Source organism: Coregonus lavaretus (assembly GCF_964263955.1).
Source record: "Coregonus lavaretus genome assembly, chromosome: 1".
NCBI classification, from domain to species: Eukaryota; Metazoa; Chordata; class Actinopteri; order Salmoniformes; family Salmonidae; genus Coregonus; species Coregonus lavaretus.
Window position 1 is genome coordinate 84240688 of NC_139988.1, and position 25282 is coordinate 84265969.

General features: G+C 44.1%; 1 protein-coding gene across 1 annotated transcript in view; it reads left to right on the forward strand.

Moving 5' to 3' along the window:
• rnls (renalase, FAD-dependent amine oxidase) overlaps nucleotides 1-5626 on the forward strand; it is a 67747-nt gene extending 62121 nt beyond the window's left edge. Inside the window, exon 7 of the mRNA XM_084164958.1 lies at nucleotides 4956-5626. Within this exon, the coding sequence (XP_084021084.1) occupies nucleotides 4956-5108 (153 nt within the window). The 3' untranslated portion in view covers nucleotides 5109-5626. The remainder of the gene's footprint in view (nucleotides 1-4955) is intronic.
• Nucleotides 5627-25282: the final 19656 nt, after the last annotated feature.

A 25282-nucleotide genomic window follows, 5' to 3' on the forward strand; every position in this document is an offset into this window, starting at 1 on the left:
CGACTGTACGCTTTCATTTTCTTTTGAATTTCCATCACTTATCACTCTCGTGACCACTTTCTTGAGTCTAGCAATTTCAGGGCCTGTCAAACCTCCCCCTGTTATTTTTGGCATCAGAAACTTTGCTGATTCAATAAACAATTCACTTTCAGGAAAAAAAATATGTTACATTATAATCCTGCATATATTTATTCCCTTTTGTCAACTTCAGAAATTGACGTACCTTCTCAATCCCATACCTCCCTTCCACCCCATTTATCTCACTATTTTGTTGTGACGCATCAGATGACTCACTCTTGCTATCCTCCCCAGAAGAAAACTCCACCATCTCTACAACCTGTTTATCTTCAACTGATTTATCAATATCTACCTTCCTCTTGGAATTAGACCCTTCACCACCCCTTACATTCTTCCTCTTACTCCTCGGTACTTTGAAAACAGCTGCTTCCTTTTCCATTATTTCAATCTCCTCGACCTCAAATTTCATTTTCCAGCACCACCTCAGCGACGGCAGTCGCAATCTCACCGACTGTTTCCCCTCCTTCTTTGTTCTGATCTACCACAATTGCCCCCTTATCCACACTGCCTTCGTTTCCTACTTTTCCAACCACATCTGCCCACCTTCTCCCTTCCCCTGCACCCTTAGCATGTTCATCCCTTCGCGGTGGTCCGTTAGCTGCACCAGCACTAGAGCTGCTACCAGACAGTTCTCGGGACAATTACGTACCAAATGCCCCTCTCTTCCACAGCCAAAGCAGTTCTTTGATTCAGTAGAAGCGTAGAAGACATAATCAAATCCATCAATCTTAAAACGGAATGCTAAATTCAGTTCATCAATGTCCTTTTTTTAAATCATATGCACTTGTCTCCTATGAGACACGACATGTTTCAGCAAAGGAGATTTGCATCCAAAAAGAACCTTCTTTATTGTAGATACAATTTGACCATGACGAGATAACTCTCGCTCCAACACTTCATCTCTAACAAATGGTGGCACGTTAGAAAGTATAACTTTCTTCGCCGGATTCATAAGTGGAAATACCGGCGTCTGTGTCTCCCGCAACACAACACCACTCTCAACTATTGTATTCACCTTTTCAATGGAATCTAAGAATATCACTACAGCGCTATTCATCCTTGAGGCTGATTTGATGCTATCATACCCAATGATAGCACCCACTGCCAAGCTACATTCTTCCACTGAACACCCGGCCGCAGCAGGAATCTTTACTCCATGCCGCCGACTAAGTTTTTCAAACTCCAAACTTCCGCGAGTGACCATTGCAACCAGCCCCACCCGCTGGTTGTGCCCTCACGAAAAACAACCTCAACGATCCCACCACCCCTATACGTGCTTAGTGATAGTTAGACAAGATAACCTTAAAACAACTAAACTAATCAATATATACAGTGAGCTCCATAATTCACTGGACAGTGACCATTCTTTTGTTATTTTGGTTCTGTACTCTAGCACTTTGAGTTTGAAAGGATACAATGGCAATGAGGGTGAAGTGCAGACTGTCAGCTTTAATTTGAGGGTATTTTCATACATATCGGATGAACCGTTTACGAATTATAAAAGCTTTTGTACATGGTCCCCCCCATTTTCGGGCATCAAAAATCATTGGACAGTTCAACATAATGTAGAATAAAGTAATCATTGTTAATATTTGGTCGCATATCCTTTGCATGCAATGACTGCTTGAAGTCTGCGATGCATCGCCATCACCAGACGCTGGGTATCTTCCCTGGTGATGCTCTGCCAGGCCTGTACTGCAGCCATCTTCAGTTCCTGCTTGTTTCGGGGACTTATTGCCTTAAGTCTCCTCTTCAGCATGTAAAATGCATGTTCAATTGGATTCAGATCTGGTGATTGACTCGGCCAGTCAAGGTTTTTCCACTTTTTGGCCATCAAAAACCCCTTTGTTGCTCTAGCAGTATGTTTAGGGTCATTGTCTTGTTGCGTGATTAAGTGCCGTCCAATGAGTTTGGAGGCATTTGGTTTTATCTGAGCAGATAAAATATTTCTGTAGACTTCAGAATTCATTGTTCTACTTCTGTCTGCAGTCACATCATCGATGAAGACAAGTGAGCCTGTTCCACTGGCAGCCATACAGGCCCAAGCCATAACACCCCCTCCACCATGTTTCATGGATGAGGTGGTATGCTTTGGATCATGGGCATTTCTTTTTTTTCTCCACACTTTTGTCTTTCCATCACTCTGGTACATGTTAATCTTTGTCTCATCTGTCCACAATATTTTTTTCCAGAACTCTTGGGGTTCTTTTAGGTGCTTTTTAGCAAACTGTAATCTTGCCTTTCTGTTCTTCAGGCTTATCAGTGGTTTGCATCTTGTAGTGTACCCTCTGTAGTCCTGCTGGTGTAGTCTTCTGCGTATGGTAGACTTTGACACATCTACACCTGCATCCAGGAGAGTGTTTTTGATCTGTTGGGCTGTTATCAGGGGTTTTTTCTTCACCATAGAGAGTATTCTCCGGTCATCCACTACAGTGGTCTTCCTCTGTCTACCGGGTCTTTTGACATAATTGAGTTCACCGGTTGTTTTTTTCTTGTTAATGATGAACAAAACTGTTGACTTGGGCATGGCCAGGGTTTTTGCAATGTTCCTGAATGATTGATTTTCATTTCTGAGCCTTATGACGGCCAACTTCATTTGCATCGACACTGCTGTCTTCCTCATGTTGTCACACCCCAATAACAACCTCCAAAGGCAATAGCAACGTCTAGAATCATTACTATTCATCAACAGCTCTCCTGCATTCACTAACGACACAAATGAATACACCTGCCTAACGACACACATCTGTGAAGCCAATTTAACAAATACTTGTAGTACCTTAAAATGGGGGGACCATGTACAAAAGGTGCTGTCTTTTCTAAACGGTTCATCCGATATGTATGAAAATACCCTCAAATTAAAGCTGACAGTCTGCACTTCACCCTCATTGTCATTGTATCCTTTCAAACTCAAAGTGCTAGAGTACAGAACCAAAATAACAAAACAATGGTCACTGTCCAATGAATTATGGAGCTCACTGTATATATATATATATATACACCAAAACCCAATAGAGTGAAAATAATTCCAGTCGCTCTCACAATCACTCCTGCTTCACAACTCACTCCCAGCATGCACTCCAATGAGAGAGAGAGAGAATTGACTTGAGTGACATGCTGTATCTATTATGATCACACCCTATTCAACTTCAATGTATTACATTTCTCTGCTTGTGTACGCTACATGAGTGTAGTGTATGGCGACTGGTTGGACATGGTGTTCCTTTTTCAAGTAGCTCCAATGTCCTGTTTACTTACTGGGATGTTTCCCTGAATTTCTGTGCTTCTTCGACCAGACACTGTAGCTTTATTTACAGAAGTCCAACAAGAACATGTCTCTCTCTCTCTCTCTCGGTTTCATTCATTCTCTCTCTCTCTCTCGGTTTCATTCTCTCTCGCGGTTTACTTCTCTTGGTCTCATTCGCTCTCCCTCTCTCTATCATTCTATCTCACTCTCTTTCTCACTCTTTCTCTCTTTCGCTCTCTTTCTTCCTCTCTCTCTCGCTCCAACACACTCACACACACTCTGCTAAGCGGGGCTGGACTGGGCTGGGGGCCAGAGGCCACATAACATCTGTGTGGGAGGACACATCACTGGGAGTGCCAGAGCATGGGCCAAGGCCCACTGGAACTGGACGGGCCATGATAGAACACATGCACATTTGTACTGTAACACACACCCACACTCATACCATACACACATCAACTACCTGTCAAATACACAAGCAGTCATTCTAACAAAGACCATTCTGACAGCGAGGAACATGAATGGGGTTTGCAACACCAGGGTTGTGGGTTTGATTCCCACGGGGGACCAGTACGAAAATGGATAAGACCGTCTGCTAAATGACAAGTGTAAAATTTAAAAATATATAAGGAAATTATTGATCCTAACAGTTATAGTAGTTAACTGTTGCTTAGAGGTAGGTTATAGGTTGCTTTCTCTTTAGATACTTCTGTTATGAAACAGCCATATTCTCAGCTGCTAGAATCTCATGCTTTCCTTGCTATAGAACGTGTTTATATTGGGGCATTTATCTTAATGTCCCAAACCCTGCTCCTCCTCCACTCTCTGTGCTCTTTGCCCTGGAAAATCAACCTCACACTGTATATGGAGACGGCAGAGCTCAGGGCCGCTGTATCAACTTACCACTAGAGTAAACCAAACAATTTGTCCATGGCCAGATTTCAACAAGAATGCTTATCAATTGATTTACATGGTGATTACCATTCAGAAATGCATGGGCAAACAAAATATGTAGTTTTTCGGGAGGAGTGAGGATGGAGGGAGGTAGAGGGTGGGGGTTGATATCAGCACACAGTAGACTATTAAAAGCCCCAGCAGGAAATGGATACTATTTCCTTACCCTTAGCGGTGAGGGGCAGCGTACCTCAGTGCAGGCCAGCAGAAGCCTCTGAAATGGCCCTCGCTGTGACACGTACACAGACTTGTGTGTTTACACTCCCAAGTCATTAGCACACTGAACTCTCGCCGTTCAGGATTGAAACATGAGGAAGACAGTTGGCTGCGAGGCTGATTTCATATCTGCCCGTCTAGCCAAAGACGGTGCATTTTTCTGTCTTGGTCTGTACTATCCCACCACACGAGGTTAGTGGTACCTTAATTGGGGAGGACGGGCTCGTGGTAATGGCTGGAGTGGAATTAGTGGAATGGTATCAAATACATCAAACACATGGTTTCCATGTACTTCAGTAGAGTAGTGTAGAGATTCATATTTTCCTGAAAATCGACGAAGTTTCAATATTGGTAATAATTCAGATTTATCCCAAGAGTCCAGTGAAATACCGCAAAAATCAGAAGTGCCCCCCTCCCTCTCCACCCCCCCCCCCCCTCTCTCTCTTTCTCTACTAATTAGGTGAGGAGCTCTGTGGCTGACTGCCCAGGGCAGATGACGCTGCTGCCCCAGCCTCTGTTGGTGTGTGGGGGTGACGGCTTCACACATTCCAATTTCGATGGCTGTATCGAGTCTGCCCTGAAGGTGTTTGACGTTCTGAAGTCCTCTCTCTGATGCCGCCTTCGGGGGGTAGGGGGAATGGGATTATAGTGTGGGGGGGGGGGTTTATGTGTACAGTATGTTAGCCCAGAGAGGGGTGGTACTGCCATTGATCCATTAACCTAACCCCCCCCCCCCCATCTCTGTGAATGAATGGAATCTGTAAAACATCAGTTAAATCATCCACTGAGGTACTTGATATGGTGTGCAATGCTACAGTCAACACCATATGTATTTGGACAGTGAAGCTACAATTTAAAACGTCTCTTTACTCTAGAATTTTTGGATTTCAGAATATTTCATATTAGGCGACAGTACAAAATGTCACCTTTTGTTGGTGGTAATGTTCATACATATCTGTTTTTACCATTTAGAAATGAAAGCACTTTATGTATCTAGTCGTCCCCCCCTCCCCCATTTTAAGAAGTCATAAGTATTCGGACAAATTCACTTACAGTGGGGAGAACAAGTATTTGATACACTGCCGATTTTGTTGGTTTTCCTACTTACAAAGCATGTAGAGGTCTGTAATTTTTATTATAGGTTCACTTCAACTGTGAGAGACGGAATCTAAAACAAAAATCCAGAAAATCACATTGTATGATTTTTAAGTAATTCATTTTCATTTTATTGCATGACATAAGTATTTGATACATCAGAAAAGCAGAACTTAATATTTGGTACAGAAACCTTTGTTTGCAATTACAGAGATCATACGTTTCCTCTAGGTCTTGACCAGGTTTGCACACACTGCAGCAGGGATTTTGGCCCACTCCTCCATACAGACCTTCTCCAGATCCTTCAGGTTTCGGGGCTGTCGCTGGGCAATACGGACTTTCAGCTCCCTCCAAAGATGTTCTATTGGGTTCAGGTCTGGAGACTGGCTAGGCCACTCCAAGACCTTGAGATGCTTCTTACGGAGCCACTCCTTAGTTGCCCTGGATGTGTGTTTCGGGTCGTTGTCATGCTGGAAGACCCAGCCACGACCCATCTTCAATGCTCTTACTGAGGGAAGGAGGTTGTTGGCCAAGATCTCATGATACATGGCCCCATCCATCCTCCCCTCAATACGTTGCAGTCGTCCTGTCCCCTTTGCAGAAAAGCATCCCCAAAGAATGATGTTTCCACCTCCATGCTTCACGGTTGGGATGGTGTTCTTGGGGTTGTACTCATCCTTCTTCTTCCTCCAAACACGGCGAGTGGAGTTTAGACCATAAAACTCTATTTTTGTCTCATCAGACCACATGACCTTCTCCCATTCCTCCTCTGGATCATCCAGATGGTCATTGGCAAACTTCAGACGGGCCTGGACATGCGCTGGCTTGAGCAGGGGGACCTTGCGTGCGCTGCAGGATTTTAATCCATGACGGCGTAGTGTGTTACTAATGGTTTTCTTTGAGACTTTGGTCCCAGCTCTCTTCAGGTCATTGACCAGGTCCTGCCGTGTAGTTCTGGGCTGATCCCTCACCTTCCTCATGATCATTGATGCCCCACGAGGTGAGATCTTGCATGGAGTCCCAGACCGAGGGTGATTGACCATCATCTTGAACTTCTTCCATTTTCTAATAATTGCGCCAACAGTTGTTGCCTTCTCACCAAGCTGCTTGCCTATTGTCCTGTAGCCCATCCCAGCCTTGTGCAGGTCTACATTTTTATCCCTGATGTCCTTACACAGCTCTCTGGTCTTGGCCATTGTGGAGAGGTTGGAGTCTGTTTGATTGAGTGTGTGAACAGGTGTCTTTTATACAGGTAACGAGTTCAAACAGGTGCAGTTAATACAGGTAATGAGTGGAGAACAGGAGGGCTTCTTAAAGAAAAACTAACAGGTCTGTGAGAGCCGGAATTCTTACTGGTTGGTAGGTGATCAAATACTTATGTCATGCAATAAAATGCAAATTAATTACTTAAAAATCATACAATGTGATTTTCTGTTTTAGATTCAGTCTCTCACAGTTGAAGTGTACCTATGATAAAAATGACAGACCTCTACATGCTTCGTAAGTAGGAAAACCTGCAAAATCGGCAGTGTATCAAATACTTGTTCTCCCCACTGTATGTGTATTAAAGTAGTCAAACATTTAGTTTTTGGTCCCTTATTCCTAGCACGCAAAGACTACGTCAAGCTTGTGACTACAAACATGTTGGATGCATTTGCAGTTTGTTTTGGTTGTGTTTCGGATTATGTTATGCCCAATAGGAACTGAATGGTGAATAATGTATTGTGTCACTTTTATTATAAATGTGGATGCTACCATGATTATGGATAATCATGAATGAATTGTGAATAATGATGAGTGAGAAACTTAGATGCACGAAGATCACCCCTCCAAAAAAATAAATGCTAACATCGCCTGTTATTGGTAATGGTGAGATTTTAGCATGTTTTGTTGTAGCCTTTGTAACTTTCTCACTCATCATTATTCATAATTCATTTAGGATTTTTATTAATCATGGCATTATCAGAATTAATTTAGAAGTGTTCAGAAACATCTCACTTAGAAAGGAAATTACTCCAGTCATCTTTCACCAATCAGTTACTATTGGGCAAAACATAACCCAAAACACAACCTAAACAAACTGCAAATGCATCCAATGAGTTTGTAGAGTCACAAGCTTGATGTGTGCAAGGAATATTGGTCCAAATAATACAATTTTGACTACTTTAATACACTGTAAGTGAATTTGTCCATATACTTATGACTTCTTCATATGGGGGGACTAGATACGTGAAGTGCTTTCATTTCTAAATGGTAAAACAGATATGTATGAAAATACCCTCAAATAAAATGTGACATGTTGTATTGTTGCCTCATATGAAACATTCTATCTCAAATCCAAAATGAGTATAGAGACAAATGTAAAAAATGTTCACTGTCCAAATCCATTTGGTGTTGTATATGCTGGTGGATGAACAGGAGACAGGCTATACTGTGTGCACATGTACACGTGTGGTTCGATGCAAAACAGGCGTGTTTAACACACCCCTTGACCTGCTAATTTAATAAGGTGTACAATGATTCTGTTCCATTGCCTTGTTTGGACAAAATGAAAAACTGTACATGTTAGTAATTGTGTTGTTACTTAGGATTTCTCGCTAAACACCTGATTTTGGTTCAGATTGAATAAAAAAGTTTTCAAACTATCTCCCACTTTGTGTCTTTAACTCCACTTGCTTGTCACACTGATAAACAGGAAGATGGCAGGTGGTATGGAAACCAATCCGCACAGAGCTTAGAGAAAAGTCGTACAAAATGGATGTGGGTAGTCAAAAAGCAATTAGAAAGCAATCAAGATCCCTTAATGACTTCTAAATGCATTTGGCAAGGTAGGCACACTATATAGTAATACCATATCTCACCCACCATTGTGTGACCCCCTGGCATTAGTAGGACTCTGGGTATGACTGCCTGGTATGACTTTCCCCAGATCTGACCTGTGCCCATGGAGGTCAAGTATCCCACTAAGAGCCCTGTGACCCTGCCACCCGTCCGTCCGTGGCAGTGTAATTCCACCCGGGGCAGCTGCCCGCCGCTGGCCGAGTTCAGCAGCTTAGTGGCAGGGCAGTAATCTGGGACAAAATGTTTGGCAGCCGGTCTGGAGAGAGAGCCCCCCCCCCACCCACCCACCCACTAATCCAACATAATTTCAGCGTTTTGGGCCGGGCCCCGGGCTAGAAGTAGTAGGTCCTTTCCACTCAGCACCAAGATCAGGGTTAACATACTTTGAACCAACTCTCCATCTTAAGTGTTTAACTATTCTCTTGCATACTGAATTACTTGATGCCAGAGAAACTCGTCATAGCACACACACATACATGCAAACACGTGCCTACACAACACATACTTATACACATGCACACATATACATACAGTGGCATCGGAAAGTATTCAGACTCCTTGACTTTTTCCACATTTTGTTACGTTACAGGCCTTATTCTAAAATTGACGTTTTTTTTTTTTTTTTTTGCAATCTACACACCAATACCCCATAATGACAAAGCAAAAACAGGCTTTTAGATATATATGCAAATGTAAAAAGAAAAAATGGAAATATCACATTTACATAAGTATTCAGACCCTTTACTCAGTACTTTGTTGAAGCACCTTTGGCAGCGATTACAGCCTCAAGTCTTCTTGGATTTGACGCTACAAGCTTGGCACACCTGTATTTGGGGAGTTTATCCCATTCTTCTCTGCAGATCCTCTCAAGCTCTGTCAGGTTGGATGGGGAGCGTCGCTGCACAGGTATTTTCAGGTCTCTCCAGAGATGTTCAATCAGGTTCAATTCCTGGCTCTGGCTGGGCCACTCACGGACATTCAGAGACTTGTCCCGAAGCCACTTCTGTGTTGTCTTGGCTGTGTGCTTAGGGTCGTTGTCCTGTTGGAAGGTGAACCTTCGCCCCAGTCAGGTCCTGAGCCATCTGGAGCAGGTTTTCATCAAGGATCTCTCTGTACTTGGCTCCGTTCATCTTTCCCTAGATCCTGACTAGTCTCCCAGTCCCTGCCGCTGAAAAACATCCCCACAGCATGATGCTGCCACCACCATGCTTCACCTTAAGGATGATGCCAGGTTTCCTCCAGATGTGATGCTTGGCATTCAGACCAGAGAATCTTTTTTCTCATGGTCTGAGAGTCTTTAGGTGCCTTTTGGCAAACTCCAAGCGGGCTGTCATGTGCCTTTTACTGAGGAGTGGCTTCCGTCTGGCCACTCTACCATAAAGGCCTGATTGGTGGAGTGCTGCAGAGATGGTTGTCCTTCTCCAGAGTTCCTTCTGGAGCTCTGTCAGAGTGACCATCGGGTTCTTGGTCACCTCCCTAACCAAGGCCCTTTTCCCACGATTGCTCAGATTGGCCGGGCGGCCAGCTCTAGGAAGAGTCTTGGTGGTTCCAAACTTCTTCCATTTAAGAATGATGGAGGCCACTGCGTTCTTGGGGACCTTCAATTCTGCAGAAATGTTTTGGTACCCTTCCCCAGATCTGTGCTTCGACACAATTCTGTCTCGGAGCTCTACGGACAATTCCTTCGACTTCATGGCTTGGTTTTTGCTCTGACATGCACTGTCAGCTGTGGGACCTTATATAGACAGGTGTGTGCCTTTCCGAATCATGTCCAATCGATAGAATTTACCACAGGTGGACGCCAATCAAGTTGTAGAAACATCTCAAGGATGACCAATGGAAACAGGATGCACCGAAGCTCAATTTCTAGTCTCATAGCAAAGGGTCTGAATACTTATGTAAATAAGGTATTTCTGTTTTCTATTTTTAATACATTTGCAAATATTTATAAAAACCTGTTTTCACATTGTCATTATGGGGTATTGTATGTGTAGATTGATGAGTGGAAAAGAAGTATTTAATCCATTTTAGAACGAGGCTGTAAAGTAACAAAATGTGGAAAAGGTGAAGGGGTCTGAATACTTTCAGAATGCACTGTATGTGCTTAGTGGGGGGGGCAACAAGCGGTTGGGAATGGGGTGCTGATGAGTATTTTTCTCCCCTCGTACAGGAGTAATAAAGGCCTAGTTCACTACTTCCCACGGCTATGGGCAAGCGTGCAGCAGCGGGGCCCTCATCGCTCTCCGGCTCCATGCAGTAACACCCACTATGGCACCAGGCTCTACCTCCACACTGGCAGTGGAAACAGGCCTGTGTGTGATTAGGCTATGCCCTCTCGCGTGCTACCACTATCAACACAGTGTGCCACAGAAACCCCAGAATGCTGAATTATGAACAGCCCACTGAACAGATTTCACACACTGGCTTGAAGAGGCCAAAACCATACACTGGCTTGAAGAGGCCAAAACCACACATTGGCTTGAAGAAGCCAAAACCATCCAAAGAAACGAGAGACAGAAAAGGGGGGTGAGAGAGAGAGAGAGAGAGAGAGAGGTTATAGGACGCTGATGCAGCACCATGTTCTGTATTCGTGGAGTTTGGGTATTGTTCTTCATGCTTGGCAGGTTCGCTATTGTCCTCAAAGGGTTTGCCCTGTTTTTGGAGGGGTGTTGTTGTTGATCTAACACTTGTCACTGAACAATACATTAAATGACTTATAAACTGGGTGGTTCGAGCCCTGAATGCTGATTGGCTGACAGCCGTGGTATATCAGACCGTATACCACGGCTATGACACATTTATGTTTACTGTTCTAATTACGTTGGTAACCAGTTTATAATAGCAATAAGGCAACTCGGAAGTTTGTGGTATATTGCCAATATACCACAGCTAAGGGCTGTATCCAGGCACTCCGTGTTGCATCGTGCTTAAGAACAGCCCTTAGCCATGGTATATAAGACACCCCCTCTGGCCTTATTGCTTAATTGTACCAAAGCATTGTTGAATACTCTGGAAGGGCATTCTAGAATGGACATTAAAACCAGATAACGGGTTCTCAACTTAACTGAATTGGGGGGATTCAGGGTCAGATACAAGCACATGTCTCTCAGGGTTAACTGATATGTGACTATATAAAAACATAATATAAACAGAATGGTAGAATAAAATTGAAGTGTTTCCTTTCCAGGAACTCCAGTTTTACTGCGGTATGGACAGTCTGCATTCTAATGGGAGTGTGATATGAAGCCAACCTACCACAACTTGCACCAGTGTGTAATTGTAAGGCCCCAAGGTGTGTGTGTGTGTGCATGCTTGTGTGCAATGTGCATACAATACTATGCATGTGTGTGATCTCCTGTAACATTTTCACTCAGCAGGTTGCACAATGCAAGGACATTGATTAAGCACACAGACAGAGTACATCAGTCACTGTACTCCTCATGCCACACCGAGCTTCATGTGTTAGGGGCAGGAGGAGAGAGATGGAGGCTGCTCAGATGACATGTTAACGCTCATCCAGAGACTGGGTGGAACAGAGCAGAACTGCAGCAGGCGAGAGGGGGGGGAGAGAGAGGGAAGCTTTTAGCTCCAAGGGGATGATTCATCAGAGTCATCCTGCAAGAAAAATAAGTCGGCTGCCTGAATTGCACTAGCCTTACCACAGCGTTGCATCAGCTGCCTGCCTCTCTGCTCTGCCTGCCTCTCTGCCTGCCTGCCTCTCTGCCTGCCTCTGCCTGCCTCTGCTCTGTCTGCCTCTCTGCCTGACTCTCTGCCTGCCTCTCTGCCTGCCTCTCTGCCTGCCTCTGCCTGCCTCTGCTCTGCCTGCCTCTCTGCCTGACTCTCTGCCTGCCTCTCTGCCTGCCTCTGCCTGCCTCTGCTCTGTCTGCCTCTCTGCCTGACTCTGCCTGTCTCTCTGCCTGCCTCTCTGCCTGACTCTGCCTGCCTCTGCTCTGCCTGCCTCTGCTCTGCCTGCCTCTCTGCCTGACTCTGCTCTGACTGCCTCTCTGACTCTCATTAACACACCCATCCCCAGATGGGGGTCTTTGATCTTTTTTTAGCATCCGATAAGAAATAATTGGTTATGGATGAAGAGTTAGGCGGCGGAGGGGAGAAGAATGCTGGGGATTTGTGTTTGGGTTGTGGAGGATGGTGCTGTTAGAGTAAACCTGCTACTGCCGGGGGCTTGTGGTGGCTGGTTGGATGGTTACTGCTGGGTGATTGTTTGACGGGACGAGAGAGAGGGGGACAGAACAGAGCAGCGTCGCGTTTGGAGCAGCGAGAAGAGCTGCACGCACTGTGCCACTCACTGGCTGACTGGCTGGCTGGCTGGCAGAGCGCTCGCTGGCTTGGTAAATGACAAAGTCAATCGAAGCCTTTGTTTCACTGCCAGCACTCATTTAAAATGTTCCCCTGACTCCTTTTCTCATCTCTCTTATTCTCTCTCTCTCTCTCTCTCTCTCTCTCTCTCTCTCTCTCTCTCTCTCTCTCTCTCTCTCTCTCTCTCTCTCTCTCTCTCTCTCTCTCTCTCTCTCTCTCTCTCTCTCTCTCTCTCTCTCTCTCTCTCTCTCTCTCTCTCTCTCTCTCTCTCTCTGTCTGTCTGTCTGTCTGTCTGTCTGTCTGTCTGTGTGTGAAGAGTCCCCCCACCCCCCCCACTCATCCTTATCCCCCATTACACAAAGCAGTAATGCATGCTGCCCGAGACACAAGGCTCAGTGCAGCTGCTGTGCACTGTGGGTAGCCGATTTGCATTTTTGCAAAGTCACTGGCAGATGGCACCAGAGGTTGAGGAGATAGTAGCTACCCACTCTACCTCCATCCCCCTCTACCACCCCCACTCTACCTCCATCCCCCCTCTACCTCCATCCCCCTCTACCTCCACCCACCCTACCTCCATCCCCCTCTACCTCCACCCCCCTTCTACCTCCACCCCCCCTCTACCTCCTCCCCCCTCTACCTCCACCCCCCAGCCCTCCCTTTGGGGCGACAAGGGCAGGATTCAGGTCATGGCTTGTCATGTGACTCCCCCGGATTGGGATAAAAAGTCTCTGAGTGATCACTCTACTCTGCTCCCACCGGGGATGGAGGAGGTTTGGAGGGGGGTTGGGCCGGGATATTTGTGTTCAGATCCAAGAGCATTTCTTAATAAGATTACTCTGCTGGTGGAGGGCTATCTGCCCAGGGGAAAAGATGTCTTCAGGGAGGACATGAGGGGAAATGGGTTTGGGTTTTTAGGAAAAGTGAGTCCGCTCTGTGACCCTGTGTGTGTGTGTGTGTGTGTGAGTGCACATTCATACACGTTTGTGTGTGCGAACGTGCACGGGCAACACCCAGTATTAAGTTTGCCGATGACACAACAGTGGTAGGCCTGATCACAGACACGATGAGACAGCCTAAGGGAGGAGGTCAGAGACCTGGGTGTGGTGCCAGGACACAACCTCTCCCTCATGTGATCAAGACAAAGGAGATGATTGTGGACTACAGGAAAAAGAAGAGGACCGAGCACGCCCCCATTCTCATCGACGGGGCTGTAGTGGAGCAGGTTTAGAGCTTCAAGTTCCTTGGTGTCCACATCACCAACAAACTAACATGGTCCAAGCACACCAAGACAGTCGTGAAGAGGGCACGACAAAACCTATTCCCCTAAGGAAACTGAAATGATTTGGCATGGTCCTCAGATCCTCAAAAGGTTCTACAGCTGCACCATCGAGAGCATCCTGACTGGTTGCATCACTGCCTGGTATGGCAACTGCTCGGCCTCTGACCGCAAGGCACTACAGAGGGTAGTGCGTACGGCCAAGTACATTACTGGGGCCAAGCTTCCTGCCATCCAGGACCTCTATACCAGGTGGTGTCAGTGGAAGGCCCTAAAAATGTCAAAGAACTCCAGCCACTCTAGTCATAGACTGTTCTCTCTGCTACCACACGGCAATCGGTACCAGAGTGCCAAGTCTAGGGTCCAAGAGGCTTTCCTAACAGCTTCTACCCCCAAGCCATAAGACTCCTGAACATCTAATCAAATGGCTACCCAGACTATTTGCATTGCCCCCCCCCCCCCCCCCCCCTTTACGCTGCTGCTACTCTCTGTTTATTATCTATGCATAGTCACTTATAACTCTACCTACATGTACACATTACCTTAATTACCTCAACTAATCGGTGCACACGCACATTGACTCTGTACCAGTACCCCCTGTAATATAGCCTCGGCTATTGTTATTTTTACTGCTGCTCTTTAATTATTTGTTACTTTTATTTCGTATTATTTTATATTGTAATATTTTGTGTGATTTTTTGGGGGGAGTATTCTTTCTTAAACCTGCATTGTTGGTTAAGGGCTTGTAAGTAAGCATTTCACTGTAAGGTCTACACCTGTTGTATTCGGCGCATGTGACAAATACAATTTGATTTGATTTGATTTTATGTGCATGGGGCACATGTGTGTGTGTGTGTGCCAGACAGTTAAGACTCCTCCTCAACCTCCCAGAGCGCCCAGGCTTGGATAAGGAGAGAGGCGGTGCACTTCCCCATGGGAGGTGACGTCACCATAGCAACTCTCTCTCTCTCTCTCTCTCTCTCTCTCTCTCTCTCTCTCTCTCTCTCTCTCTCTCTCTCTCTCTCTCTCTCTCTCTCTCTCTCTCTCTCTCTCTCTCTCTCTCTCTTTCTCTCTTTCTCTCTGTCTCTCAGTCTGTGTGTGTGTGTGTCTCAGAGCCGAGTGGCTGGCAGGCAGGCACAGTCAGTGGATCGCCTAAGAGCTCACTATTGATCCGGGAGGGAGAGACAGTCAGTCAGGAACATACAGACAGACTTGTTTTACTAACTCACTACCTCAACACCCCCACTATACAGCCACAACAGTAGCATCACCGCTATTTGTTGCTGTTTCATGATTTGCACAAGGATTTTACGAATGGGGTTGCAATCCCCATGCCCAACCATTCACCATTACTGGTATCTGGGGGTGCCACCCAGGAATCAAACCCTGTGTCGCAAGAGTGAGCAGTGCCTATTACATCACTATTACATCACTGCAATAATATAATGCATCATGTCACTGCACATTGACATCACACAGAGGTATTAACACTAAAGCCCAGTGGTATTAACACTAAAGCCCAGGGGTATTAACACTAAAGCCCAGTGGTATTAACACTAAAGCCCAGAGGTATTAAGACTAAAGCCCAGAGGTATTAACACTAAAGCCCAGAGGTATTAACACTAAAGCCCAGAGGTATTAACACTAAAGCCCAGAGGTATTAACACTAACGCCCAGAGGTATTAACACTAAAGCCCAGAGGTATTAACATTAAAGCCCATAGGTATTAACACTAAAGCCCAGCGGGATTAACAGTATTAACATTAAAGCCCATAGGTATTAACACTAAAGCCCAGCGGGATTAACACTAAAACCCAGAGGTATTAACACTAAAGCCCAGAGGTATTAACACTAAAGCCCAGAGGTATTAACACTAAAGCCCAGAGGTATTAACACTAAAGCCCAGAGGTATTAACACTAAAGCCCAGAGGTATTAACACTAAAGCCCAGCGGTATTAACACTAAAGCCCAGAGGTATTAACACTAAAGCCCAGAGGTATTAACACTAAAGCCCAGAGGTATTAACACTAAAGCCCAGAGGTATTAACACTAAAGCCAAGCGGGATTAACACTCAAGCCCAGAGATATTAACACTAAAGCCCAGAGGTATTAACACTAAAGCCCAGAGGTATTAACTCTAAAGCCCAGGAGGTATTAACACTAAAGCCCAGAGGTATTAACTCTAAAGCCCAGGAGGTATTAACACTACAGTAAAGCCCAGGAGGTATTAACACTACAGTAAAGCCCAGGAGGTATTAACACTAAAGCCCAGGAGGTATTAACACTACAGTAAAGCCCAGGAGGTATTAACACTACAGTAAAGCCCAGGAGGTATTAACACTACAGTAAAGCCCAGGAGGTATTAACACTACAGTAAAGCCCAGGAGGTATTAACACTACAGTAAAGCCCAGGAGGTATTAACACTACAGTAAAGCCCAAGAGGTGGTGTACAGTCTACAGCAGCAAGAAAATGACATGTGCCTAATGGTGTGTGTCGATTCCTCAGCTAGTCCAGTGATTGTAGAGATACTGCTGGCTGTCATTACTGTGCTGTGCCCCAGCCAGCCGAGCAAGCTGCTCAATACCTGGAATCTGCAGGGCTGCCAAGGTGAGTCAAGCCCAACTCGTCTGATCAGTGTGGGCCTCCCGCTTTGCAGGAATTGTTTTTGAGAGTAGACAGAGAGTGAATGACAGCCTGTCTCCTGTCGCGTGTGACGTTAGCAGGCTCTCTGCCATGCCATCCGCTGCGGGGTTAGTGAACTGATGCCACAAATCGCTCACTGCTCCCTGTCAGGCCCGACACCAAGTCACACAACACTTCAAGGCATTCTCCTATCTTTTCGCAACTCTCTTAATTGGCCGAAAGACAACACTCCTCTTAAAACGTGTCTTGCTGCACATGAATAATACTGAAGAATGTGTTTTTTTTTTGCATAACATGCAGCTTTTGATTGCAACATCGTAGATGAGTTCTCATCATTAAGTTGAATTGGTTACGTGTGTGCAGACACCCAAACTCAGCTGCTGTGTGCAAGTGGTCAGTGATGTGAGGATTGTGATTAGAGGCCCCGGGGCCCTCAGGAAGTGATAAGAAAGTGGTCCAGCTTCAGACAGGAGGAGAGGAGGGGCCTCATACAATCATTGCTGTTAAATACGGGGCCAGGAGAGGGGGAAATTAAATCTGGGGCCAGGACAGGGGGAGGGAGGGGCAGACTGATTGGTTTAGGAGAGATGCCAAATACATGATGGATAAAGTAATCCAACCAGAAAGAATGGGATTTTATGAAGAGGATATTTAATACTCCCTAACCGACCAAAGGTTATTACGGCAGTATCACACCCACTTTGAGGGAAGTGTGCACAGTCAAGCTCTCAGGAGAAAGAGAAAGGGCAGCATGTACTGTAAACGTACACCTACACACACCTACACACACACACACGTACACACACACTGACAGCTTTTTAAAAAGTTGTTTGTTTATTTATTTAACGTTGTCTATTGCCTGTACTTCTTTATGAAGTCCCCTGACGGGAACATATATCATAGTTATTTGAATTTGAAATTCCATCTTTCCCTGGCCACGTAACCACTGTATCTAGTTCATCACAAGGAAATCAGCTTGGTTTGCCATGGAAACCATCAATAGGATTCTACATCCCAACATTCCAGAGACCGATTCAATTTTCTCCTAAAAAATAACCACACCTTCTGAGAAGACACATTGTTTTGAGACACCTTGAACAAATTTGCATCGTCACGTCACTATAACTTTGGCTACGTGTCCGACTCCGAATCTCAGTCTGACAAGTCTAACTCTGACTGACTTGGGCGACTATGGCTATGTGTCCGACTTTGATGCTGAGTCAGAAGAACAGTCAGAAGAGTCCAGAGAGGTGGGCTACTTAAGCAATAACGCCCGAGGGGTTGTGGTATATGGCCAATATACCACGGCTAAGGGCTGTTCTTACGCACGACGCAACACGGAGTGCTAGGACACAGCCCTTTCTGTGGTATATTGGCCATACAGTGAGGGGAAAAAAGTATTTGATCCCCTGCTGATTTTGTACGTTTGACCACTGACAAAGAAATGATCAGTCTATAATTATAATGGTAGGTGTATTTGAACAGTGAGAGACAGAATAACACCAAAAAAATCCTGAAAAACGCATTTCAAAATTTTTATAAATTGATTTGCATTTTAATGAGGGAAATAAGTATTTGACCCCATCTCAATCAGAAAGATTTCTGGCTCCCAGGTGTCTTTTATAGAGGTAACGAGCTGAGATTAGGAGCACACTCTTAAAGGGAGTGCTCCTATTCTCAGTTTGTTACCTGTATAAAAGACACCTGTCCACAGAAGCAATCAATCAATCAGATTCCAAACTCTCCGCCATGGCCAAGATCAAAGAGCTCTCCAAGGATGTCAGGGACAAGATTGTAGACCTACACAAGGCTGGAATGGGCTACAAGACCATCGCCAAGCAGCTTGGTGAGAAGGTGACAACAGTTGGTGCGATTATTCGCAAATGGAAGAATCACAAAAGACCTGTCAATCTCCCACGGCCTGGGGCTCCATGCAAGATCTCACCTCATGGAGTTGCAATGATCATGAGAACGGTGAGGAATCAGCCCAGAACTACACGGGAAGATCTTGTCAATGATCTCAAGGCAGCTGGGACCATATTCACCAAGAAAATAATTGGTAACACACTACGCCGTGAAGGACTGAAATCCTGCAGCGCCCGCAAGGTCCCCCTGCTCAAGAAAGCACATATACAGGCCCGTCTGAAGTTTGCCACTGAACATCTGAATGATTCAGAGGAGAACTGGGTGAAAGTGTTGTGGTCAGATGAGACCAAAATCGAGCTCTTTGGCATCAACTCAACTCGCCGTGTTTGGAGGAGGAGGAATGCTGCCTATGACCCCAAGAACACCATCCCCACCGTCAAACATGAAGGTGGAAACATTATACTTTGGGGGTGTTTTTCTGCTAAGGGGACAGGACAACTTCACCGCATCAAAGGGACGATGGACGATGCCATGTACCATCAAATCTTGGGTGAGAACCTCCTTCCCTCAGCCAGGGCATTGAAAATGGGTCGTGGATGGGTATTCCAGCATGACAATGACCCAAAACACACGGCCAAGGCAACAAAGGAGTGGCTCAAGAAGAAGCACAGTAAGGTCCTGGAGTGGCCTAGCCAGTCTCCAGACCTTAATCCCATAGAAAATCTGTGGAGGGAGCTGAAGGTTTGAGTTGCCAAACGTCAGGCTTGAAACCTTAATGACTTGGAGAAGATCTGCAAAGAGGAGTGGAACAAAATCCCTCCTGAAATGTGTGCAAACCTGGTGGCCAACTACAAGAAACGTCTTTTGGGTTTTGCCACCAAGTACTAAGTCATGTTTTGCAGAGGGGTCAAATACTTATTTCCCTCATTAGAATGCAAATCAATTTATAAAAATTTTGACATGTGTTTTTCTTGATTTTTTGGTTGTTATTTTGTCTCTCACTGTTCAAATACACCTACCATTAAAATTATGACTGATCATGACTTTGTCAGTGGGCAAACGTACAAAATCAGCAGGGGATCAAATACTTTTTTCCCTCACTGTATATCACAAACCCCTGAGGTGCCTTATTGCTATTATAAACTGGTTACCAATGTAATTAGAGCAGTAAAAATAAATGTTTTGTCATACCCATGGTATACGTTCTAATATACCAGGGCTTTCAGCCAGATGGCCAGCCCCACAAGAGGAAGAGAAGATCTGAGGACTCTGACAGTTTTCTCTTCCCTATGGTGCTATCATGGGTCCTCTGGAAGAGAATGAGACAGTGTGACCTTCAAGCACTTCCTGGAAGAAACTCGAAAGATATTCTATGTTTTGCTCTATTTTTAATCTTGTCATTTTTCTTGCTTTTGTGTTCTTGGGTGACTTGAATAAAGTGCTTAAAATTAAGTGCATTATTTATATTTATATTATTAGGTCAGAGAAGGACCGTGACAGTGTGCTTGCCTCAAGTGTGACCAGGAAGATGACACGGGAATCAGCCCTTTGCCCACGAAGTTCAGAGTCTGAAGGAACCAATCAGAAGAGAGAGAGCCATTAACACAACACACACACACACACACACACACACACACACACTCTGTTACCAATAGTCCTAAATTATTACAAAGTTTTATACTGTATTAGTTACATAGTCTAGGCTGTTGTATTTCACTCTTTTATGTAGACATTTTTGTCATTCAAATATTTTTGTGGCATATCTTTGTGACTGCCGGTGTTCTTTTTGCCCAGTCTCAGATACACATAGTATACTTTAGTATTATAGTGTACTGTCGTATTATAGTGTACTGTAGTATTATAGTATACTGTGGAATTATAGTGTACTGTAGTATTATAGTATACTGTAGTATTATAGTGGACTGTAGTATTATAGTGTACTGTAGTATTATAGTATACTGTGGTATTATAGTGTACTGTAGTATTATAGTATACTGTGGTATTATAGTGTACTGTAGTATTAGAGTGTACTGTATTATTATAGTATACTGTGGTATTATAGTGGACTGTAGTATAGTATTATAGTGGACTGTAGTATTAAAGAGTACTGTAGTGTAGTATTATAGTGTACTTTAGGATTATAGTGTACTTTGGTATTAAAGTGTACTGTAGTATTATAGTGTACTGTAGTATAGCATTATAGTGTACTGTAGTATAGTAGTATAGTGTACTGTAGTATTATAGTGTACTGTGGTATAGTATTAAATTGTACTGTGGTATAGTATTAAAGTGTACTGTGGTATAGTATTAACATGTACTGTAGTATAGTAGTATAGTGTACTCTAGTAGTATAGTGTACTCTAGCATTATAATGTACTATAGTATTATAGTGTACTGTAGTATAGTAGTATAGTGTACTCTAGTATTATAGTGTACTCTAGTATTATAGTGTACTCTAGTATTATAGTGTACTCTAGTATTACAGTGTACTGTAGTATAGTATTACAGTGTACTGTAGTGTTAAAGTGTACTGTAGTATAGTAGTATAGTGTAGTGTGTATAGTATTATAATGTACTGTAGTATTATAGTGTACTGTAGTAGTATAGTGTTCTCTAGTAGTACAGTGTACTCTAGTATTTTAGTGTACTCTAGTATAATATAATAGTGTACTGTAGTATTATAGTATACTGTAGTATTAAAGTACACTGTAGCAGTATTCCCTCTCAGTCTAGCTGCTTGTGGAGGAAATGCTCTTATCCCTACATTGTTATTGGATCTCCCTCAGCTGTGCCAATAGAGTGGGTCAGATAATTAATCAGGGCTTGATAAAAGCGGCCTCTGACCTGAAAGCTCCCTCTACACACACACACACACACACACACACACACACACACACACACTGGTCTGGCCCAGCCGCTCACAGGGCTCGCAGGCCATGATAGTCTGTTGTGATGCTAAGCCTTTCAGCACAGATTAAAGTTGCACGGCGTATCCTACACCCACAACAGCCTTCCCCGGGTTATACATCTGTAACAGCTTTAGACTTTGGAGAGAGAGAAAACGAGAAGACAATCTGTGAAAGCTGCCCTGCATTGATATTTGATTAGAGAGGGAGTGGGGGAGGGGAGAGTGTATAGTGCTGCTATCTACACAGTCCAGTCTACTCACTCATACTTCTGACTGGGACAGTTTTTGGAATTATTGTGACTTTTTTATTGCAGCATTAATATTCCTACTTCATTAAAAATGTATTTAATAAATTCATAATTTATCCCTGTTTCATCTAATCTCAACTCATTAAGACTACTTATGTTGGTTGTACTAGTAAGATCATATTATTTTATGTCCAAGGGAAAGATATATATTCTATTTAGCAGACACTTTTATTGAAAGCCACTTACAGTCATGCGTCAATACATTTTACATATGGATGGCCCCAGTGGGATTTGAACACACAACCCTTGGCTTTGGAAGCGCTATGCTCTACCGTCTGAACCCACCAGGACCACCAAGATACGTTGGTACTATTCTATTGAGAAGAGCACCATCAGTGGAAGTTTACAGACTTGTAAATTCAGCTTGTTGTCTTGAGTTTGTTATTATGCACTTTTGGCAGCGCTGGTTGCTCGTGTTGTCATCGGCACATCAATTTACAATCTGGCCATTGTGGTGGAAAAGTGACAAAGATGGGTCAAGGACTCTGAATCTTTGCAAATAATTAGAAATGTTGATACACAAACTGAATGTGTAAGGGAACATTTAGCTCACTAGTTCATCTCAACACAGACAATGCAAGCTATACCTTCTATAAAGCTGAATATGTAATTATATCTATTGAAATGGCAGGAAATAGTCAATTCTCAACATTCCATTTTATCACATGGCTTGTGACACCAATGAAAAATTGGGATATGTGATCGTTCAAATGTGGTTTGAGTGCCAGACTGTTTCAAACTGGTTCTACAGCAACTCCATCAAGCAGGTTTGTGAGTCCATGAGAATAAACATGTCTCACAGCTATGGAGAATGATTTAGTCCACTGACTTAACAGTTTTCCCCTCTCTTTCTCTCTTGCACACCCACAGTAAGACACGCACAAATGCACATACAGTGAGGGAAAAAAGTATTTGATCCCCTGCTGATTTTGTACGTTTGCCCACTGACAAAGACATGATCAGTCTATAATTTTAATGGTAGGTTTATTTGAACAGTGAGAGACAGAATAACAACAACAAAATCCAGAAAAACGCATGTCAAAAATGTTATAAATTGATTTGCATTTTAATGAGGGAAATAAGTATTTGACCCCTCTGCAAAACATGACTTAGTACTTGGTGGCAAAACCCTTGTTGGCAATCACAGAGGTCAGAAGTTTCTTGTAGTTGGCCACCAGGTTTGCACACATCTCAGGAGGGATTTTGTCCCACTCCTCTTTGCAGATCTTCTCCAAGTCATTAAGGTTTCGAGGCTGACGTTTGGCAACTCGAACCTTCAGCTCCCTCCACAGATTTTCTATGGGATTAAGGTCTGGAGACTGGCTAGGCCACTCCAGGACCTTAATGTGCTTCTTCTTGAGCCACTCCTTTGTTGCCTTGGCCGTGTGTTTTGGGTCATTGTCATACTGGAATACCCATCCACGACCCATTTTCAAAGCCCTGGCTGAGGGAAGGAGGTTCTCACCCAAGTTTGACGGTACATGGCCCCGTCCATCATCCCTTTGATGCGGTGAAGTTGTCCTGTCCCCTTAGCAGAAAAACACCCCCAAAGCTAAATGTTTCCACCTCTATGTTTGAAGGTGGGGATGGTGTTCTTGGGGTCATAGGCAGCATTCCTCCTCCTCCAAACACGGCGAGTTGAGTTGATGCCAAAGAGCTCGATTTTGGTCTCATCTGACCACAACACTTTCACCCAGTTCTCCTCTGAATCATTCAGATGTTCATTGGCAAACTTCAGATGGGCCTGTATATGTGCTTTCTTGAGCAGGGGGACCTTGCGGGCGCTGCAGGATTTCAGTCCTTCACGGCATAGTGTGTTACCAATTGTTTTCTTGGTGACTATGGTCCCAGCTGCCTTGAGATCATTGACAAGATCCTCCCGTGTAGTTCTGGGCTGATTCCTCACCGTTCTCATGATCATTGCAACTCCACGAGGTGAGATCTTGCATGGAGCCCCAGGCAGAGGGAGATTGACAGTTATTTAGTGTTTCTTCCATTTGCGAATAATCGCACCAACTGTTGTCACCTTCTCACCAAGCTGCTTGGCGATGGTCTTTTAGCCCATTCCAGCCTTGTGTAGGTCTACAATCTTGTCCCTGACATCCTTGGAGAGCTCTTTGGTCTTGGCCATGGTGGAGAGTTTGGAATCTGATTGATTGATTGCTTCTGTGGACAGGTGTCTTTTATACAGGTAACAAGCTGACATTAGGAGCACTCCCTTTAAGAGTGTGCTCCTAATCTAAGCTCGTTACCTGTATAAAAGACACCTGGGAGCCAGAAATCTTTCTGATTGAGAGGGGGTCAAATACTTATTTCCCTCATTAAAATGCAAATCAATTTATAACATTTTTGACATGCGTTTTTCTGTTTTTTTGTTGTTGTTATTCTCTTTCTCACTGTTCAAATAAATCTACCATTAAAATTATAGACTGATCATTCCTTTGTCAGTGGGCAAACATACAAAATCAGCAGGGGATCAAATACTTTTTTCCCTCACTGTACACACACTCACTTGTCATCTTCCCACAAAGACAGGAAACTCTTTCTGTGTCATCGGGCATGTGATCTTATTCGGCCACAATCTCTGTCCGGAGGTGAGAATGTGAAAGGTCGAACCTGTGAAGAAGTTAACCCCTAAAGGAAGCATGTGAAATAGCTCGGGTTATAATCAAGATCCCTGAAGAACTCTCGTCTATATAAAAAATAAATAAATATATATATATACATTTCATGACCTTGCAAAAGCCTTCTTCTTAATTGCTATATTTCTGGTCCATATCTGGGACATAAAGAATATATGCACTTAGGGAATAAAACTACTTTAAAGGTAGAACGTTTGCGTAGACAAGCTGGCGAGTCACAAACTAAAAATAACATTTCAAGAGCTTTGCTAATGCAACCAGTTTGATACAGTGCTGTTGATACAATAAACACTCTCTTTCTAATTCCCTTCGTTCCTCTGCTTTTTCTGTCCATTGCTCTTCTCTACAAATGTCAGAACAAGAGATTCTTTTTTGCGCTGTGTACTAGGCCTAACTGACCTATCCCTTGCTGATCACCAGTGTTTTGTGGTAAGCTGCAGCACAGTGTGAGCCGGTCTAGCTCGATATGATGTCTGAAACACTCTGAAACCGTCTGAAACGCTCAGTCTAGCATGCAAACTGGATGAATTACCCACCCTGGTGCTCCCAGCACCTGGTGAGAGACACTCACCCACCCGCACCTTCAAGTGAAGCAATAGCCTGCTCCTCCATGGCCCCAGGACTAAGCTACGTTCCTTGGGGGATCTGGCTTTCAGCTCGACCGCCAACAGCCTCTGGAATACCCTCCCCGACCACCTGAAAGCACCACAGACTCTTTTTAAATGGGCCTAAAGATCTTTCTCTTTAGGACGGCTTTCCGTTGATAGCTGTGCTCCTTGGTGTCCTTGTCCCTTGTAGTGTCAGCTGTGTTCTTTGTGTCAGTTTCTTTTTTAGTTGGTTTTAATTTGTAATTTTATGCACTTTGAGATTATTCTGTATAATGAAAAGC